At 46.4% G+C, this 20,506-nt stretch overlaps 1 protein-coding gene across 2 annotated transcripts in view; it reads left to right on the forward strand.

Annotated features, from left to right (window-relative positions):
- ZBTB40 (zinc finger and BTB domain containing 40) overlaps positions 1-20,233 on the forward strand; it is a 368,246-nt gene extending 348,013 nt beyond the window's left edge. For both annotated transcript variants that reach the window (XM_063942961.1, XM_063942962.1), the window contains one exon: positions 19,060-20,233. In XM_063942961.1, the coding sequence (XP_063799031.1) occupies positions 19,060-19,284 (225 nt within the window). In that variant the 3' untranslated portion in view covers positions 19,285-20,233. The remainder of the gene's footprint in view (positions 1-19,059) is intronic.
- The last annotated feature ends 273 nt before the right edge of the window (positions 20,234-20,506 follow it).

The raw sequence follows: 20,506 nt of genomic DNA on the forward strand, positions 1-20,506 counted from the left end.
AAGTGGATATAAAGTTTCTCACTTGTAAAACAATTTTTCTTCTAGCCTTAGCTTCGGCAAGGCGTGTTTCAGATTTGGGTTCTTTGTCATGCAAGCCACCGTGTTTGGTGTTTCATAATGACAGAGCGGAACTTCGAACGAATCCCGCTTTCTTACCAAAGGTAGTGTCATCTTTTCACATCAATCATCCAATAGTAGTTCCTGTGTTGACAGCACATTCTGGAACTCTGGATGTGGTACGCGCATTACGCGTTTATGTATCCCGAACGTCTACAGGTCGTAAGACGGATACGTTGTTTTCTATGATGCGGCCAAGATGGGTTGGCCAGTTTCTAAGCAGACTTTATCCACATGGATAAAACTGACTATAGGTCAGGCTTACCTTAATGCTAGGTTACAGCCGCATACATCAGTAACAGCTCATTCCACACGTTCTGTGGGAACTTCATGGGCAGCTGGTCGTGGAGCTTCTACGACGCAGCTTTGCCGTGCGGCTACATGGTCTTCAGTGCACACGTTTGTGCGCTTTTACAAGTTTGATACGTTTTGCTGCATCAGCATCTAGCTTTGGCCGCGTAGTGTTACAGGTGTCAAAACAGCTCTCCCGCCCACGGGGGAAGCTTTGGTACGTCCCAAGAGTACTCCAGTGACCCCTAGTGGTTAAAAAAGAAAAAAGGATTTTGGTACTTACCAGGTAAATCCTTTTCTTTGAATCCATAGGGGGCACTGGACGCCCACCCAGAGCAGTTTTACCTGGGTTGTAGTAAGCTCAGGGGATCTTATGGTAACACATTTTCACCAACTGGTTCAAATTTTCTACTTCTATCGGTTATGGTGTCAACTGTTTCGTTGTCAGTTACGTTATGTGTCAACTTTATGGTTGTCTGTTATGTTATAGGTAATTCTCCATTGTCAACCTCTCTATCGCTCCTGTTCGGCTCAGTAAAAAACACTGAGTTACTCGGGGAGTATGGAGGGGAGGAGTGTTACTGAATTTGAATATTCAGTGCCCTGTTCCTTTCGGAAGCCGTCCATATCCCAAGAGTACTCCAGTGCCCCCTATGGATTCAAAGAAAAGGATTTACCTGGTAAGTACCAAAATCCTATTTTTGCTAACCCTAGAACATATAAAAGACGTTGGAAAATTGCAGTCAGGTGCGCCAGATGGACAATTTTGGCTGAAAAAATGGGGATATGATTATAATAACACTCAGGCTAGTTGATTTTAAATAACAATTATGTTTTTTATTTAAACTAAAAATTACATCTGTATATACACAAACTGAGATCTTGCACAGTTGTGTCTGGATTGTTGTTAGTAGGTAGGGGAAGGGGATAGTGATATTGGGGGATGAGGACACTTCAGGTTGGTGGCGTCCCACCTCTGTAGTGTCTATGGTTTGTTTGAAATGTTCAGAGCCTATGGTCAGTGCTGGTATGTGAGTCCGTCTGGTAGAGAATGAAAAACAAAACAAAAAGCAAAAACAAAAGATAGGGGTACCCCCGGAGGGTCGGTGCGGCAAGGGATCTTATTGGTGGCTAATCGTTAGGTAGTGAGGGCTCTGGACATACCGTCCGCCCCTGTGCTCTGACAGTTCACTGTGTCGCTTTTCTAAGCGCACAGTGACTGTCTATGCGAATGGGGAAGCGGTCACCGTCTTGGAGAGGAGAGAAGACAACTGCTTCTAGCCCTGATGGGCTGTCTGCTGTGCCTTCTCCTCTCCTACAGAGTCCCTTACCTTATCTTCGTAGCCCCGTCTTGTATCCTCTTGCCGTCGGCCTGCTCCGTTCTCCTGCAGCGTCGCCGTTCTCCTCTCACTTCCGGGTTTGTTCAGGTCACGTGTTCAGGTCACGTGACCGCGGCGTTCTCCTTCTGTGGGGCGGCTGTTCTTCTTCGTCTGTCCTTGTTCCTCTCTCTCTTCAGGCTCTGTTAAAGTTGAAGTAAATAGCTGAAGTATTCTGCAAACAGTCTGGTGGTGTGTTTCCAACGCGTATCGGCCCGTTGCGGCCTTCGTTCGTACCAGACGGACTCACATACCAGCACTGACCATAGGCTCTGAACATTTCAAACAAACCATAGACACTACAGAGGTGGGACGCCACCAACCTGAAGTGTCCTCATCCCCCAATATCACTATCCCCTTCCCCTACCTACTAACAACAATCCAGACACAACTGTGCAAGATCTCAGTTTGTGTATATACAGATGTAATTTTTAGTTTAAATAAAAAACATAATTGTTATTTAAAATCAACTAGCCTGAGTGTTATTATAATCATATCCCCATTTTTTCAGCCAAAATTGTCCATCTGGCGCACCTGACTCTGCAATTTCCCATATCTAGATTGAAGTTAGAGGTACTTCAAAAAAGAGGTTGCAGCCTGAGGACAATTTAAGATACTCTTATATACGAGCGCTGGACATCCTTCCTTCTAAGCATATAAAAGACGTTGTCTTATATATGCGGGATGCCCAGAGGGACATTTGCCTGCTGGCATCTAGAATTAATGCAATGTCCATATCTGCCAAGAGAGTATTATGGACTCGGCAGTGGACAGGTGATGCTGATTCTAAAAAACACATGGAGGTTTTGCCTTATAAGGGTGAGGAATTGTTTGGGGACGGTCTCTCGGACCTAGTATCCACAGCGACAGCTGGAAAGTCGACTTTTTTTACCTCAGGTTTCCTCACAGCCTAAGAAAGCACCGTATTATTAAATGCAGTCCTTTCGGCCTCAGAAAGGGAAGCGGGTCAGAGGCGCATCCTTTCTGGCCAGAGGCAGGGGTAGAGGAAAGAAGCTGCACCAGGCAGCCAGTTCCCAGGAACAAAAATCCTCCACTGCTTCCACTAAGTCCACCGCATGACGTTGGGGCTCCACAGGCGGAGCCAGGTGCGGTGGGGGCGCGTCTCCGAAACTTCAGCAACCAGTGGGTTCGCTCACAGGTGGATCTCTGGGCTGTACAAATTGTATCTCAGGGATACAAGCTGGAGTTCGAGGCGACTCCCCCTCGCCGTTACCTCAAATCAGCCTTGCCAGCTTCCCCCAGGGAAAGGGAGGTAGTACTGGCGGCAATTCACAAGCTGTACCTCCAGCAGGTGATAATCAAAGTTCCCCTCCTTCAACAGGGCAGGGGTTACTATTCCACAATGTTTGTGGTACCGAAACCGGACGGTTCGGTGAGACCCATTTTGAATTTAAAATCCTTGAACACTTATATAAAGAAATTCAAGTTCAAAATGGAATCGCTCAGAGCGGTTATTGCAACCCTGGAAGAGGGGGATTTTATGGTGTTTCTGGACATCAAGGATGCTTACTTGCATGTCCCCATTTACCCACCTCACCAGGAATACCTCAGGTTTGTGGTACAGGACTGTCATTACCAATTCCAGACGTTGCCGTTTGGTCTCTCCACGGCACCGAGAATATTTACCAAGGTAATGGCAGAAATGATGATACTCCTTCGGAAGAAGGCAGTTATAATTATCCCGTACTTGGACGATCTCCTCATAAAGGCGAGGTCCAGAGAGCAGTTGTTGGTCAGCGTAGCACTCTCTCAGGAAGTGTTGCAACAGCACGGCTGGATTCTGAATATCCCAAAGTCAGAGCTGATTCCTACGACGCGTCTGCTTTTCCTGGGCATGATTCTGGACACAGAACAGAAGAAGGTGTTTCTCCCGGTGGAGAAGGCCCAGGAATTGTCATCTCTGGTCAGGGACCTCCTGAAACCAAAACAGGTGTCGGTGCATCACTGCACGCGAGTCCTGGGAAAGATGGTGGCTTCATACGAAGCAATTCCCTTCGGCAGGTTCCATGCAAGGATCTTTCAGTGGAATCTGTTGGACAAGTGGTCCGGATCGCATCTTCAGATGCATCGGCTGATCACCCTGTCCCCGAGGGCCAGGGTGTCTCTGCTGTGGTGGCTGCAGAGTGCTCATCTTCTCGAGGGCCGCAGGTTCGGCATACTGGGTCCTGGTGACTGGGTCCTGGTGACCACGGATGCAAGCCTCCGAGGATGGGGGGCAGTCACTCAGGGAAGAAACTTCCAAGGGCAGTGGTCAAGTCTGGAGACTTCACTACACATAAATATACTGGAACTAAGGGCCATTTACAACGCCCTGAGTCAAGCAGAGCCCCTGCTTCAAAACCAACCAGTGCTGATTCAGTCAGACAACATCACGGCGGTCGCCCATGTAAACCGCCAGGGTGGCACAAGAAGCAGGATGGCAATGGCAGAAGCCACAAGGATTCTTCGATGGGCAGAGAATCACGTGCTAGCACTGTCAGCAGTGTTCATTCCGGGAGTGGACAACTGGGAAGCAGACTTCCTCAGCAGACACGACCTCCACCCGGGAGAGTGGGGACTTCATCAAGAAGTCTTCACACAGATTACAAATCGTTGGGAAGTGCCACAGGTGGACATGATGGCGTCCCGCCTCAACAAAAAGCTAAAAAGATATTGCGCCAGGTCAAGGGACCCTCAGGCAATAGCTGTGGACGCACTTGTGACACCGTGGGTGTACCAGTCGGTTTATGTGTTTCCTCCTCTTCCTCTCATACCCAAGGTACTGAGGATAGTAAGGAAGAGAGGAGTAAGAACTATACTCATCGTTCCGGATTGGCCAAGAAGAACTTGGTACCCAGAACTGCAAGAAATGATCTCAGAGGACCCATGGCCTCTGCCTCTCAGACAGGACCTGTTGCAGCAGGGGCCCTGTCTGTTCCAAGACTTACCGCGGCTGCGTTTGACGGCATGTCGGTTGAACGCCGGATCCTAACGGAAAAGGGCATTCCAGATGAAGTGATTCCTACGCTGATAAAAGCTAGGAAGGATGTGACAGCAAAGCATTATCACCGTATATGGCGAAAATATGTTGCTTGTTGTGAGGCCAGGAAGGCCCCAACAGAGGAATTCCAGCTGGGTCGATTTCTGCACTTCCTACAGTCAGGGGTGACTATGGGCCTAAAATTGGGGTCCATAAAGGTTCAGATTTCGGCCCTATCTATTTTCTTTCAAAAAGAACTGGCTTCGCTGCCTGAAGTTCAGACATTTGTTAAGGGAGTGCTGCATATTCAGCCCCCTTTTGTGCCTCCAGTGGCACCTTGGGATCTTAACGTTGTGTTGGATTTCCTGAAATCCCACTGGTTTGAGCCACTTAAGACCGTGGAGCTAAAGTATCTCACGTGGAAGGTGGTCATGCTGTTAGCTTTAGCTTCAGCAAGGCGTGTGTCAGAATTGGCGGCTTTGTCATGTAAAAGCCCATATCTGATCTTCCATATGGACAGGGCAGAATTGAGGAGTCGTCCCCAATTTCTCCCAAAGGTGGTATCAGCGTTTCATTTGAACCAACCTATTGTGGTGCCTGCAAGCTACTCGGGACTTGGAGGACTCCAAGTTACTTGATGTAGTCAGGGCTTTGAAGATCTATGTAGCCAGGACGGCTGGGGTCAGGAAAACTGACTCGCTATTTATCCTGCATGCACCCAACAAGCTGGGTGCTCCTGCTTCAAAGCAAACTATTGCTTGCTGGATCTGTAGCACGATTCAGCTGGCGCATTCTGCGGCTGGACTGCCACATCCAAAATCAGTGAAAGCCCATTCCACAAGGAAGGTGGGCTCTTCTTGGGCGGCTGCCCGAGGGGTCTCGGCTTTACAGCTTTGCCGAGCTGCTACTTGGTCGGGTTCAAATGCATTTGCTAAGTTCTACAAGTTTGATACCCTGGCTGAGGAGGACCTTGCGTTTGCTCATTCGGTGCTGCAGAGTCATCCGCACTCTCCCACCCGTTTGGGAGCTTTGGTATAATCCCCATGGTCCTTACGGAGTTCCCAGCATCCACTAGGACGTCAGAGAAAATAAGAATTTACTCACCGGTAATTCTATTTCTCGTAGTCCGTAGTGGATGCTGGGCGCCCGTCCCAAGTGCGGACTCTCTGCAATACATGCATATAGTTATTGCTTAACTAAAGGGTTATTGTTATGAGCCATCCGTTGAATGAGGCTCAGTTGTTGTTCATACTGTTAACTGGGTATGGTTATCACAAGTTGTACGGTGTGGCTGGTATGAGTCTTACCCTGGATTCCAAATCCTTTCCTTGTTGTGTCAGCTCTTCCGGGCACAGTTTCCCTAACTGAGGTCTGGAGGAGGGGCATAGAGGGAGGAGCCAGTGCACACCAGATAGTACCTAATCTTTCTTTTAGAGTGCCCAGTCTCCTGCGGAGCACGTCTATTCCCCATGGTCCTTACGGAGTTCCCAGCATCCACTACGGACTACGAGAAATAGAATTACCGGTGAGTAAATTCTTATTTATTATTATCTTTATTTATATGGCGCCACAAGGGTTCCGCAGCGCCCAATTACAGAGTACATATGCACATAATCAAAACAGGAAAACAGCGACTACAGTTGAAGACAATATAGAACAAGTACAGGGTAACTAAGCATATCTACACCAGTAAACAACATAGAGATAAGTTCCAGGTGGCCAAAAAACTGCGGGATCTGGGCAGTTGAGGATTATTAAAGTAAGAAAAGTATAAGCACATGAGGGAAGAGGACCCTACTTGTGAGAGCTTACATTCTAAGTGGAGGGGTAGACAGACAGGGGTGACACAGATGGGGTACATAGAGAGCGTGGAACAGAGGGTTAGGATGAGATTTGTCTGGGTTTGGTAAAGAAATGGGTCTTAAGAGCCCGTTTGAAGTTTTGTAGAGAGGTGGAGAGTCTGAGGGGGAGAGGTAAAGAATTCCAGAGAAAGGGAGCAGCACGTGAAAAATCTTGGAGATAGGAGTGGGAGGAAGTAATCAGAAGACAGGTGAGTCGGCGTGCATTAGCAGAGCGAAGAGGACGGGTGGGAGACTAAAGGGAGATAAGGTCAGAGATGTAGATGGGAGAGGAGTGGGTGAGTGCTTTGTAAATGAGTGTGAGAAGTTTGAATTGGATTCTGAAAGGGAAGGGAAGCCAGTGAAGGGCCTGTAGGAGAGGGTTGGTAGACGTAGTGCGTTTGGTGAGGAAGATGAGCCGGGCAGCAGCATTAAGGATAGAATGGAGTGGAGAGAGGTAATGGTCAGGGAGGCCAGTTAGGAGGAGATTACAGTAGTCCAGTCTGGAAATAATCAGTGAGTGAATAATCATCTTAGTGGCATCCTGGGTAAGAAAAGGTCTGATTCTGTAAATGTTTTTGAGATGAAAATGACAGGTTTGTGAGAGGTGCTGAATGTGTGGTTTGAAGGAGAGGGAGGAGTCAAGGATTACGCCAAGACAGCGTACTTGGGGGCTAGGGGAGATAGTCGTGCCATCAATGGATAATGAGATTGTGGGAGGTGAGGCTGTGCGGGAGGGTGGGAAGATGATCAGCTCAGTCTTAGACATGTTGAGTTTAAGAAAGCGCTGGGACATCCAGGAAGATATAGCAGAAAGACAGTTTGAGGTACGAGTGAGGAGAGCCATGGAGAGATCAGGGGAGGAGAGGTAGATTTGAGTGTGATCAGCATAGAGGTGGTATTGGAAGTTAAAAGAACTAATGAGTTCACCTAAAGAGGACGTATAGAGAGAGAAAAGGAGAGGACCAAGAGCAGAGACTTGGGGGACACCAACAGTTAGTGGAAGTGGGGGGGAGGTAGCATCATGAGAGGAGACAGCGTAGGAACGATCAGAGAGGTAGGACGACAGCCAGGTGAGGGCAGTATCACGCAGACCAAGAGAGTGAAGAATTTGCAGAAGGAGAGGGTGGTCCACAGTGTCAAAAGCAGCAGAGAGGTCAAGAAGAATAAGCAGAGAGTAGTGGCCCTTAGATTTGGCTGCATGGAGGTCATTGCAGACTTTTGTGAGGGCAGTTTCAGTGGAGTGGAGAGAACGGAAACCAGACTGGAATGGGTCAAACACTGAGCGAGCGGAAAGAAAGGCAGTGAGGCGATTATAGATAATACGCTCAAGAAGTTTGGAGGCAAAGGGGAGGAGAGAGATGGGTCGATAGTTGGAGAGCGTGTTAGGTTCAAGGGTAGGTTTTTTAAGAATAGGGGAGACAAGAGCATGCTTGAAGGCAGAGGGGACAGTGCCTGATGAGAGGGAGAGATTGAGAAGGTGGGCAAGATGGGAACAGGCAGAAGGAGAGAGGTAGCGGAGGAGGTGGGAGGGGATAGGGTGGGGGTGGGGGTGGGGGGGGGAGGAACGGATGACGGCCATGACTTCCTCACCAGATACATGGGAGAAAGATGTCAGAGTTGGTAAGAGGGAAGGGGAGGGGTGGCAAGGGATGGGTGGTTGCTGGTGGTCTGGTGGGATGTGATATCCTGACGTATGGAGTCAATCTTGGATGTGAAATAAGTGGCAAAGTCAAGAGCAGACAATGAGGACGGGAGAGGAGGTGGTGGTGGGCAGAGGAGGGAGTTAACAGTGGCAAAGAGGCGCCGGGGGTTGGTAGACTGGGTAGAGATGAGGATTTTGAAGTATGATTGTTTAGCGAGGGAAAGGGCAGCACTGAAGGATGAGAGCATGAATTTGAAATGGAGGAAGTCTGCTTTAGAGCCTGATTTCCTCCACTGTCGCTCGGCAGTACGTGAGCATTTTTGTAGATATTTGGTGTGCCAGGGTTGAGGTGTTGATCTGCGAGGGTGAACAGTGGTTGGTGGAGCAACAGAGTCAAGGGCAGAAGTAAGATATGCATTATATAGGGATGTGGCTTGTTCATGGCATGTGAGAGAGAGAAGAGGAGAGAGAAGTGAGTCAAACAGGGAGGATAGGGATGAGGTGTCAATAGCCTCAATGTTACGCTTAGTGATGGTAGCCTTAGGAAGGAGAGATACTACTGATCACAAATCCCATTGCATTCTAAAGTTCATTTTTATAGGTGCAGGAATGTCATGGATACCAAGCCTAGCAGCAGCTTGGTTTTCTAAGGCCTCCTAAAGTAGGTCTGAGCATTCAGCATTAGCAAAAGAGATTAGAGTAGCATCTGAGTACCTGGGGAAGGCAGACATCAACAAAAAGGTATCAACAATATCGATAGTTAGACCTCTTTCAGGACACATAAGAATAGACAGACCAGGGCCCCCAAGCAAGAGGTTTCTAGGTGCGCAGAGCCTGAGATACGCAAAACATATGACAAAGACAACGCTTTGGCTGCAATGGAAAGGGTTCTACTGTAGACAGATTGGTTTATGGAAATTTTTGTTCCCGATCTCATTGGACCATCACCCACTACAATTTGTTCTTCCTATTTCCTCCAATATTTTTTCTGGTGCAAAAACTGGACATAGGGGATAATTCGGACCTGATCGCTCCTCTGCGAATTTGTAGATGTTTGCGATCAGATAGTCACCATTCAGACAGAGTGCAAACCTACTCCTACAGTGTGATAGAATCAGGTGATCAGGGCCGAAGCTGATGTCACACGCCCTCCCTGAAAACGCTTGGGCATGCCTGCATTTTTCCTGACTGTCCCAGAAAACGGCCAGTTACCACCCACAAATGCCGGCTTCCTGTGAATCAACTTGCATACGCCTAGCGATCAAAAAATAGTCCCTGGATTTTTTTCACAGTTTGACCTTGCACGTGTGCAGTAAGATCGATAATCGGCCGCCTTGCAAATTCTTAGTCCTTGAATGTAAGCATTGAAGTAGACATATTCAACATAGAGGGGTATATTCAATTGAAGTTGAAAACTGCAGTCTGTCGAAAAGATGGCAGTTTTCGACTTTTTTAGGTCGGAATAGGTTCCGACCTATTCCTTATAACACCAAATTATTCGACAAGTCGAGGAATTTGACTTGTCGAAAAGCACGTGGATCGGCGTAATAGCTACCGATCCACGTGCTTGTGTCGAAAACGAGGCCAAAACCGACAGATTTTGGCCCCCTTTTTCGACCATCTCAATTCGATTTTAAAAAAAGTCGAAATGAGATGCGGGAGCAGAGACGGGGAGAGCCAGACGGGGAGAGCAGCGCCGGAGGGTGTCACAGCCGCCGCTCTCAGCAGCGTCCACCCGGATCCAGCAAGCGAGAGCTCGCTTGCTGGAGCCGGGAGGACGCTGCTGTGAGCAGCGGCTGTGATGCAGGGCCACGGGGAGAGGCAGAGAGAAGGGAGGGGAGAAGGGGAAGAGCTGCTGGCAGACGGGGGAGAACAGCGCTGCAGCTGCTCTAGCGCTACACTCCCCCGTCTAAGCTCCCGCATCTCAGATCGACTTTTTTTTTTTTTTAAGTTGAATTGAGAATGCACTGAATAGCCCAGGTCGGATCCATTCCGACAAATGAATGTCGGAATGGATCCGACTTCAATTGAATATACCCCAAAATCTTTAACATCAATACTCTGTTGTATAGAAGCAGAAGAATTTGTAGCTATTTCAGACATAAACTATGCCTACTGTTTTGGAGGGGCATTTATGTCTTGCCTATCGAAGACTACCACTTTCAATTCAGAGTGCTGCTATTCAGTTTGGCCTAAAGATAATGGAAGTCTTGTGGACTTCTTTTAAGATCTTAGATCACTTTTATTCCTTGCTAAGACAACCTTTTTGTCAGAGCCAGTTCTCCAGATAACAGCTTCAGTTTTGCAGTATCACAAATGGATTAAAATTTCTACAAATCAAACATTATACCTTGAATGTTATTCCTCTGGAAAATTTTCACTGCAACAGTAAAGAATGAAAAACAAGATCTTTTTGAGGAGTTAGTTATGAGGACGGTGAACATCCAGCCTTCCTCACTTCTGATTTCCATGAAACTGCTTTTCATTAAACTTTTAAGAAAGTTTTTTTTTTTTTTTTTATCTTTGAGACTATTCAGGTTAAAAAGATTTATAGGTTTCAGTTGAACATCCACAGTAGTATAGCCAGTCCTACCACCGTTTGGATGCACAGACAATCTAATTGCATCAGACAACGTAACATTTTCTGAACTATTGGTTAAGGAGGGGTATAACTTGATCAAAATCATGTCATTTTTCTTCCTCAACCTAATTTCTTTCAAAGTAGATGTAAGTCTTCAGGGATTGAGGACAGTTACCTCTGCCTCTTCTTTTACATAATATTTGGTGCACACCTTAATTCAGCCTTCCCATCAAGGTATTAGAGATCTGGGAAGTTTTGATTATCATGGAGGAATTCAGTCTTTGATTCAATGCATGCTGCTACAGATCCAGGCAGGCAATGCTAATGTATATATAAATCATTGTACCATGGTGACAGAAGGAATGTCCAGGAGATAAGGCAGTTTTTCAGGTTCTTAGGGCAGAGCAGTTTGTCTTTGCAGTATCCGTGGCAATTATTCCATTATTCTAGTGGAAAATGTTTAAGATACTATATAATTCTCCTAGGAGAGTGCTCCCTTTATCTGGAGCTATGCAAGCTCTTTGCAGAACATAGAGGGAAGCCTTAACTAGATATCATCAAAGTAGTTTAATTATTTTCCTGGTTCTGAGACTCTGGTGCCTTCCTAGTGTATACAATGCTGTCTCTATGGACTTTTCAGCTGAGGTATCTGGTATTTTTTTTTTATCCCACCTCTTCCGGTGCTCCCTTGAGCTCTAAGAAAAGGTGAAATTACAGATGTGTCCTCCCTCATTGTTGCAGCAATTACGTTAACCAGCTCTTCGAGTTGCACCCAGTCGTGAGTACATTTACTCACGCAGGGTGTCTCTTCATGTATTTGATAATGCATTACCATGTGAATAAGATGCACAAGCAGACTTTGCTGATTAGAATGAAATGCGGCATGACTATATTCTATGTGCGACTGCAGCTGTATCTGCATGTGAAAAACTACTTTAGTGTGTTCCTGGAAAGCACTGTTATGCAAATTAGATGTGCAAGCTGCACCAGCTTGTGCGTCTTATTTGCATAGCGATGCAAAGAAAACGCATTTTCGCTGCAAAAAGGCGCTTAATTCTGGCTGAGTTGCAAAGGAGCTGGTGTCTCTCGTGGGTCCTTTGTACTCCGAATCATTATGTACGTTAATGCATTTGTTAAGTGAGTTCCAGTCATTTTCTTTGACTCATGTTGGTCATGTAGAGCCTGGTACTCCAATATAATAAGCATGGCAGAAATTCCCAGGTGGCATCTTCCTCCGAGAAAAGATCTGACTCCATTCATACCATGATTAAGGCTAGAAAACCAGTGTCTGCCTAGCATTTGGAGAATCTAGAAAAGTTCCAGCATTAGGGGCTCTTGCGGATCTGCTTTTTAATTTTTTTTTTTTACTACGGCAGGGCAATGTTGCGCGTAATTCCAGGGTTTCGGTTTAAAGTGGTATCAATTTTCATTTTGAATAAGAATTTGATTCCAGTCTCGGAGGGCTGGTGAGAGAAAACTTGCTCTTTTGGGCGCTATCCGAGAGTGAATGATGTTCAGATGAAAGATTGGCCAGAGCCCAGTATCTAAGTAGATTATAGCAAGATTGATTAGACCCACAATTCAGCAGGAGTAGTTCTGTCCACCCAGGATTTTAGCTCACTTCATACTCTTATAAAGCTAGACACGTAGCATATGCCTATCAGTTGCTTCTGATAACTTCTATGGGGGATGCAATGCCGTCAGGTTTACTTTCGCTTTACGGAGTTTGGCCCCTGCAGCTAATGCCAAGTGGAGACGGTGATGTGCTGCTGCTCATTTCCGGAACCTTCCCTAGCAATGGCTGCCAAACATGCCTGGTCTACGGACCGCGCATGCACAGTAGTACAGACACAGGAGTGAAGAATCCCTTGACTTGACTGAGTACTGTATATCACATGAATGGCTCCCTTTCTGAGCCCCTGTCCCTGCGTGTTATTTGTCATACATCTAGGTGCTATGTGATTTTGGGTGCTAATATCGCACACAGATTGCATTGCAGATATGATTATTGTTAAATGAGCCCCAGAGTGTGAGTAAAGAGAATTGTGCTTTAAAATACAAAGGAATCCTGCTGTGGGTTTTATGGAATTTAAATCTTTAAATAAATTTTCTCATACGTCCTAGAGGATGCTGGGGTCACATCAAGAACCATGGGGTATAGATGGGATCCACAGGAGACATGGGCACTTTAAGACTTTCAAAGGGGTGTGAACTGGCTCCTCCCTCTATGCCCCTCCTCCAGACTCCAGTTTAGAATCTGTGCCCAGGCAGACTGGATGCACACTGAGGAGCTCTGAGTTTCTCTGAAAAGACTGTTAGGTTTTTTATTTCCAGGGAGGCTGCTGGCAACAGTCTCCCTGCTTTGTGGGACTTAGGGGAGAGAAGTCAGACCTACTGAGGGTTTGGAACACTAGGTACACCTAGCGGTTCTGTCCCAGAGCCCGCCGTCACCCCCTTTGCAGAGCCAGAAGTCAGAAGACAGGTGAGTAGAAGAAGATCAGAAGACTTCAGTGACGGCTTTGAGGTACCGCACAGCGGCCGCGCTGCGCGCCATGCTACCACACACAACAGCACTGCAGGGCGCGGGGGGCGCCCTGGGCAGCATATAAACCTCATTTATCTATCTGGCAACAGCGGACAAGGTGCTTGGGCACTGTCCGGACCCCCGCCAGTGTCAAAAAGTTTAAAAATGAGCGGGTCTGAAGCGTGCCAGTAAGGGGGCGAGACTTAACCCTCACAGCACACAGCCCGGCGCCATTTCTCTTCACATGGCTACAGAGACGCTGGTCCTTCCTCACACTGCTGTAACAAGTAACAGGGTGGAAAATGGGGGGAGGGAGCACAGCGATTTTGGTGCATTATACTAGTTTATAAAAGCGCTGCAGGTCTGGGACATTGTAGTGTTCAGACTGAGTTTTGGGCGCTGGAGTGTGGGCTGGCTATATCTCCCTCTGTGTCTCTGACAGGCTTTACTGTAGGTCTGTCCCCTGTAGGCCCAGTGTGTCTGCGTGTGGTAGGGGCACGTGTGTCGGCATGTCTGAAGCGGAGTGCTCCTCCCAGGAGGAGACTGTGTTGGGGACACACAAGGCTGTGCGAGTGACCCTGTCTGCACCGCCGACACCGGATTGGGTGAATGTTTTGAGTGCTTTGAATGCAAATGTGGCTCTGATTAATAAAAGATTGGATAAATCTGAGTCTTAGAACCAGGCTTGGAAGAAATCCGTAGAGGATGTGTTTTTTCAAGTCCAGACCCCTTCGGGGTCACAAAAACGTTAATTTGCCCAGCTGGCAGACACGGATACCGACACGGACACTGACTCAAGTGTCGACTGTAGTGATGCCAGATTAGATCCAAAACTGGCAAAGAGCATTCAGTACATAATTGTGGCTATAAAAGATGTATTGCATATCACTGAGGACCCTGCTGTTCCTGATACTAGGGTCTGTATGTTTAAGGGGAAGAAACCTGAGGTAACTTTTCCTCCCTCTCATGAACTGTACACGCTTTGTGAAAAGGTTTGGGAAAATCCTGTCAAAAAGTTTCTGATTACCAAAAGGTTTGTAGTGGCGTATCCATTTCTCTCTGGGGATAGGGATAAATGGGAGTCGCCCCCCATTGTGGACAAAGCTTTATCACGGCTGCAAAAAGGTGGCTCTTCCGTCCCCTGACATGGCAGCCCTAAAGGATCCTGCGGATCGTAGGCAGGAAAATACATTGAAATCCATTTATATCTCCACGGGTACACTACTCAGACCAGCCATTGCATCTGCGTGGGTGAGCAGTGCTATCGAAAAATGGGCAGATAGCCTGTCAACTGAATTGGATACCCTTGATAGGGATAACATTCTTCTGATGCTAGGTCATATCAGGGACGCTGCAGTCTACTTAAAGGAAGCTGCAAGAGATATTGGCCTCTTGGGTTCACGGGCCAATGCCATGGCAGTCTCAGCTAGGAGAGCATTGTGGATTCATCAATGGAATGCTAATGCTGACTAAGAAAGCTATGGAGTCTCTACCGTATAAAGGTGGTGTATTGTTTGGTGACGGCCTCGCTGAATTGGTATCTACGGCTACCGCGGTTAAGTCATCATTTTTACTTTATGTGCCTGCACCACAAAAGAAAGCACACCAGTATCAGATGCAGTCCTTTCGACTCTATAAATACAGAAAAGGCAGAGGGTCTTCCTTCCTTGCTACTAGAGGAAAGGGTAAGCGATCACCGGCCGTGGCCGGTTCCCAGGAGCAGAAGTCCTCCCCGGCTTCTGCCAAGTCCACCGCATGATGCTGGGGCTCCTCTGCGGGAGTCTGCACCGGTGGGGGCACGTCTCGGGCTCGTCAGTCAGTTCTGAGCTCGTTCAGGCCTAGACCCATGGATTTTAGAAATAGTGTCCCAAGGGTACAAACTGGAGTTTAAAGACGTCCCCCCTCACCGATTTTTAAAATTAGCCTTACCAGCTTCTCTTCCAGACAGGGAAGTGGTATGCGCCGCAATACAAAAATTGTGTCACAATCAAGTCATTGTCAGGGTGCCCCCGTCGCAACAGGGAGAAGGCTTTTATTCGAGCCTGTTTGTGGTTCCGAAGCCACATGGCTCAGTCAGACCAATCCTGAACCTCAAATCCCTCAATTTCTACCTAAAAAAAAATTCAAATTCAAGATGGAATCTCCCCGGGCTGTGATATCCAGTCTGGAGGAGGGGTATTTTATGGTGTCTGTAGATGCCTACTTACATGTTCCCATTTATCCCCCACATCAGGCTTACCTGAGGTTTGCAGTTCAGGATTGTCATTACCAATTTCAGACGTTGCCGTTTAGTCTGTCCACGGCTCCGAGGGTTTTCACCAAAGTAATGGCCGAAATGATGGTTCTCCTGCGCAAACAAGGAGTCACAATTATCTCGTACTTGGACGATCTCCTGATAAAGGCGAGATCCAGGGACCAATTACTGCAGAACATTACGCTCTCCCTGACCATTCTGCAGCAACATGGTTGGCTCTTAAACTTGCCAAAATCGCAGTTGGTTCCGACAAGACGGCTGTCGTTTTTGGGAATGATTCTGGACACAGAGTTACAGAGAGTGTTTCTTCCAGTGGAAAAGGCTCTGGAAATTCAGAACCTGTTCAAACAAATTCTGAAACCAGCAAGTGTATCGATCCATCAATGCTCTCGGTTGCTGGGGAAGATGGTAACGGCCTACGAGGCCATTCAGTTTGGCAGATTCCATGCCAGAGTGTTTCAGTAGGACCTACTGGACAAGTGGTCCGGGTCCCATCTACACATGCACCGAAGGATAACCCTGTCCTCCAACACCAGAATCTCACTCCTGTGGTGGCTACACAGCTCTCGCCTCCTAGAGGGACGCAGGTTCTGGGTCCAGGACTGGATCGTAGTGACCACGGATGCGAGTCTCCGAGGCTGGGGAACAGTCACGCAGGGGGAAAGCTTCCAGGGAAAATGGTCAAGCCAGGAAATGTGTCTACACATAAACGTGCTGGAGTTATGGGCCATTCACAACGGCCTTCTGCAAGCGGAACATTTTCTGGTCTTAATTCAGTCGGACAACATAACAGCAGTAGCATACGTAAACCGCCAGGGCGGAACGCAGAGCGGCAATGGCAGGGGCCACAAAGGTGCTCCGTTGGGCGGAAAGGCAGGCAAGTGCTCTGTCAGCGATCTTCATTCCAGGAGTAGACAATTGGGAGGCAGACTTCCTCAGCAGACACGATCTCCATCCAGGAGAGTGAGGTCTTCATCAAGAGGTCTTTGCAGAAGTGACAAGTCTTTGGGGAATTCCTCAAATAGACATGATGGCGTCTCGCCTCAACAAGAAACTTCAGAGATATTGTTCCAGGTCGAGAGACTCTCAAGCAATAGCAGTGGACGCCCTAGTGACACCGTGGGTGTTTCGGTCAGTGTACGTGTTTCCTCCGCTTCCACTCATTCAAAAAGTGATAAAGATCATAAGAAGAACAAAGGTTCAAGCAATCCTCATTGTTCCAGATTGGCCAAGGAGGGCTTGGTGTCCAGATCTTCAGGAATTTCTCATAGGAGATCCCTGGCCTCTTCCTCTGAGGGAGGATCTGTTGCAGCAGGGGCCGTGCGTGTTCCAAGACTTACCGCGACTTTGTTTGACGACTTGGAGGCTGAACGCCGGATCCTAGCCCGAAAGGGTATTCCCAAGGAAGTCATCCCTACTCTTATTCAGGCCAGGAAAGGAGTAACGTCTAAACATTACCACCGTGTTTGGAGAAAATATGTGTCTTGGTGTGAATCCAAGAAAGCTCCTACGGAAGAATTTCAGTAAGGACGTTTTCTCCATTTTCTACAAGCCGGTGTGGATGTGTGCCTAAAGTTGGTCTCGATTAAAGTTCAAAATTTGGCTTTATCCGTTTTCTTCCAAAAACAATTGGCCTCACTTCCAGAAGTTCAGACCTTAGTGAAAGGCGTATTGGATCTTAACGTGGTGTTGCAATTCCTTCAATCTCATTGGTTTGAACCTTTACAGGAGGTAGAGTTAAAATTCCTTACTTGGAAAGTGGTCATGCTGTTGGCCTAGGCATCCGCAAGGTGGGTGTCTGAATTGGCAGCCTTGTCTCACAAGAGCCCTTATTTGATCTTCCATGAAGATAGAGCAGAATTAAAGACTCGTCAGCAGTTTCTGCCGAAAGTGGTGTCATCGTTCCATTTGAACCAACCTATTGTGGTGCCAGTGGCTACTGACAGCTTGCTGGAATCAAAGCTTCTCGATGTAGTAAGTGCTTTGAAAATTTATGTCGCCAGAACGGCTCACCTTAGGAAAACAGAGGCTCTGTTTGTCTTATATGCTCACAATAAAATTGGGGCTCCTGCTTCCAAGCAGACTATTGCGCGCTGGATCTGTCATACGATTCAGCAGGCTCATTCTACGGCATGATTGCCGTTACCGAAATCGGTGAAGGCCCATTCTACCAGGAAGGTGGGCTCGTCCTGTGCGGCTGCCCGGGGGGTCTCGGCATTACAACTTTGCCGAGCAGCTACTTGGCCGGGTTCGAACACCTTTGCAAAGTTCTACAAGTTTGATACCCTGGCTAATCAGGACCCCATGTTTGGTCAATCGGTGCTGCAGAGTCATCCGCACTCCCGCCCGTTCTAGAGCTTTGGTATAAACCCCATGGTTCTTGATGTGACCCCAGCATCTTCTTGGGCGTATGAGAAAATAGGATTTTAATACCTACTGGTAAATCCTTTTCTCTTAGTCCGTAGAGGATGCTGGGCACCCGTCCCAGTGCGTACTGTATCTGCAGTTATTAGTTGTGGTTACACACATGTTGTGTTACGTTTATGGTCAGCCTGTTGCTGATGTTGTTCATGCCGTTAACTTGCGTTGTGTTAAATGCCATGTTGTACGGCGTGCTTGAGGTGTGAGCTCGTATCCATCTCACCTTAGTTTAACTATAAATCCTTTTCCTCGAAATGTCCGTGTCCCTGGGCACAGTTCCTATAACTGGAGTCTGGAGGAGGGGCATAAAGGGAGGAGCCCGTTCACACCCCTTTGAAAGTCTTAAAGTGCCCATGTCTTCTGTGGATCCTATCTATACCCCATGGTTCTTGATGTGACACCAGCATCCTCTACGGACTAAGGGTAAAGGATTTACCGGTAGGTATTAAAATCCTATTTGTTCTCTGAATTTAGTCAAATAAATGATTTAGTCCAATATTTTATAGGACTAAATATAGAGAATTAATAGCAATTATGTATCCAGAAATGTAGTAGGATAGGAGATTATTATTTATTATTATTATTAGCCTATATAAGGTGCTACAAATTTCTGCAGCACCATACAGAGCAAGGTTGAACACTGGGTATAACCGAATAAACAGATGATCACATACATGATAAATATTTATAGACGTAGGCATATAACGGACATATATACCAGTAGGCTGATGTAATGATGAGGAGTCATCCTTTTTGGCCCAGTGCCCTACCTTCTAGGGTAAATTATAAGTTTGTCTCTGTACACCACATTTTTGTAGAAAGTGATCAATGGTAAGTTCAAAGCACAATGTTTTTATTATGTTACTCTTAACATTCATATAGGGAATACTCTTCAGTTCAGTATTTTGCATTGTTTGTAAAGTCAGTTGTTTCTGAAAATGATATGACTAGTGCACTGTCATCTGGGTCACAGGTTAGTATCTGTACAACAGAATGACCGAAGTGTAACTACCTGCCTTTGGTTTACTGCAGGTCATTCAGACTCAGGATCAAGTAACCGCTACAGAACAAGTGATCACCTTGGATGAGTCACAGCTGACTGGATCTCATATGATTGTGACATTACCAGATTCTCAAAGCAGCCAAGCTACTACTACAGAACTAGTGGCCGTCAGCATGGAGGATTTATTTGACGGAACGGTCACCCTTATTTGTGGAGATGCAGTCTCTGGGTCAACACAGAGAACTCAAAGCTAAAGATCTTTTCCAGATTGCCACTTGGTTCTACCTTGAATTTTTATACCAAATTCAGATTATTTTAATTTCTTTTTTTTTTTTTTTTTTTATGCATCTGGCATTTGCCTCACTACTTCTATTTATTTTTTTCCTCCATGTGAACTGCTTGCGTTTGGTTTTCTTACTATTTGCGGTCTAATGGTTTCAACAGCTTGGTAATGTTAGTAACTTCACTAATTTACTAAACCCATTTTGTTAGTATGTAAAAAGCAATACTAACTAACAAACCTGAGCGCTTTGCTGTGAGTTGCAGACCATGCCAAGTATATGATGATGAATATTTAAAAGGCATTTGTCGTCCCTTTTTGTAAATCCGCTCGGCAACAGAGCTGTAAAAAGGGAAAGGGCTTTCCAGTGTCTCCTGTACTGATTCCTTTCCAGGGATCCGTACCACTCCTTTATAACTTTCTATAAAACAAATGGGCAACAGCCTTTTATGTATATGCAAGGTTATTTGTATAGCGAACCAGCATTGCTAAGTGAAATATCTAATTGGATGGAAATGTTAATTTATGCTTAAGCTGGAAGATCTAGAAAGTGAAGCCGATTTAGCAGCATTTGACCTCTTTTCAGAATGAATTGCTAATGTTTCTGCACATTTAAATAGTCTCTGTATTGCCTCTTCCTGTGGAAGAACTCTGCAAAAAATCTGTAGCTACAAATTCAGGTGTTTAAAGATTAACGTTCACTTCAAATGCAGTTATTATTTTAAACACAAATGTTAAAGATGTTTAATTATTGACATTAATCGTACAGAAAATATATACATATTCATTTTTTATTGTCATGTACAGTATAGCTCACATTGCAGTCTCAAAATTAAATTTAAGTTGCTTATCCCTATAGAAAATGGGACAGCTGCCTAGTCCATTGTTTAAAGTAAGTTAATAAAACAAATCTTAAACATAAATGTTTGTCTTCAGTCTATTGCTATTTTTTTTGTGTGTGCGCCTTTTTATTTCAGCCGATGGATGAAGACTGAGACTGTGGGTAGGGTAAATGCAGGATTCTTACGGGCACCAAGGAGTTAAACTTCTGTGTGCAGCCGAAGCGCCTCCTCCCCTATACCCCGCCTGCCTGCAGCCAGCCATTTTCTCATACGTCCTAGAGGATGCTGGGGACTCCGTAAGGACCATGGGATATAGACGGGATCCGCAGGAGACATGGGCACACTATAAGACTT

Source organism: Pseudophryne corroboree, chromosome 10 (genome assembly GCF_028390025.1).
Source record: "Pseudophryne corroboree isolate aPseCor3 chromosome 10, aPseCor3.hap2, whole genome shotgun sequence".
NCBI classification, from domain to species: Eukaryota; Metazoa; Chordata; class Amphibia; order Anura; family Myobatrachidae; genus Pseudophryne; species Pseudophryne corroboree.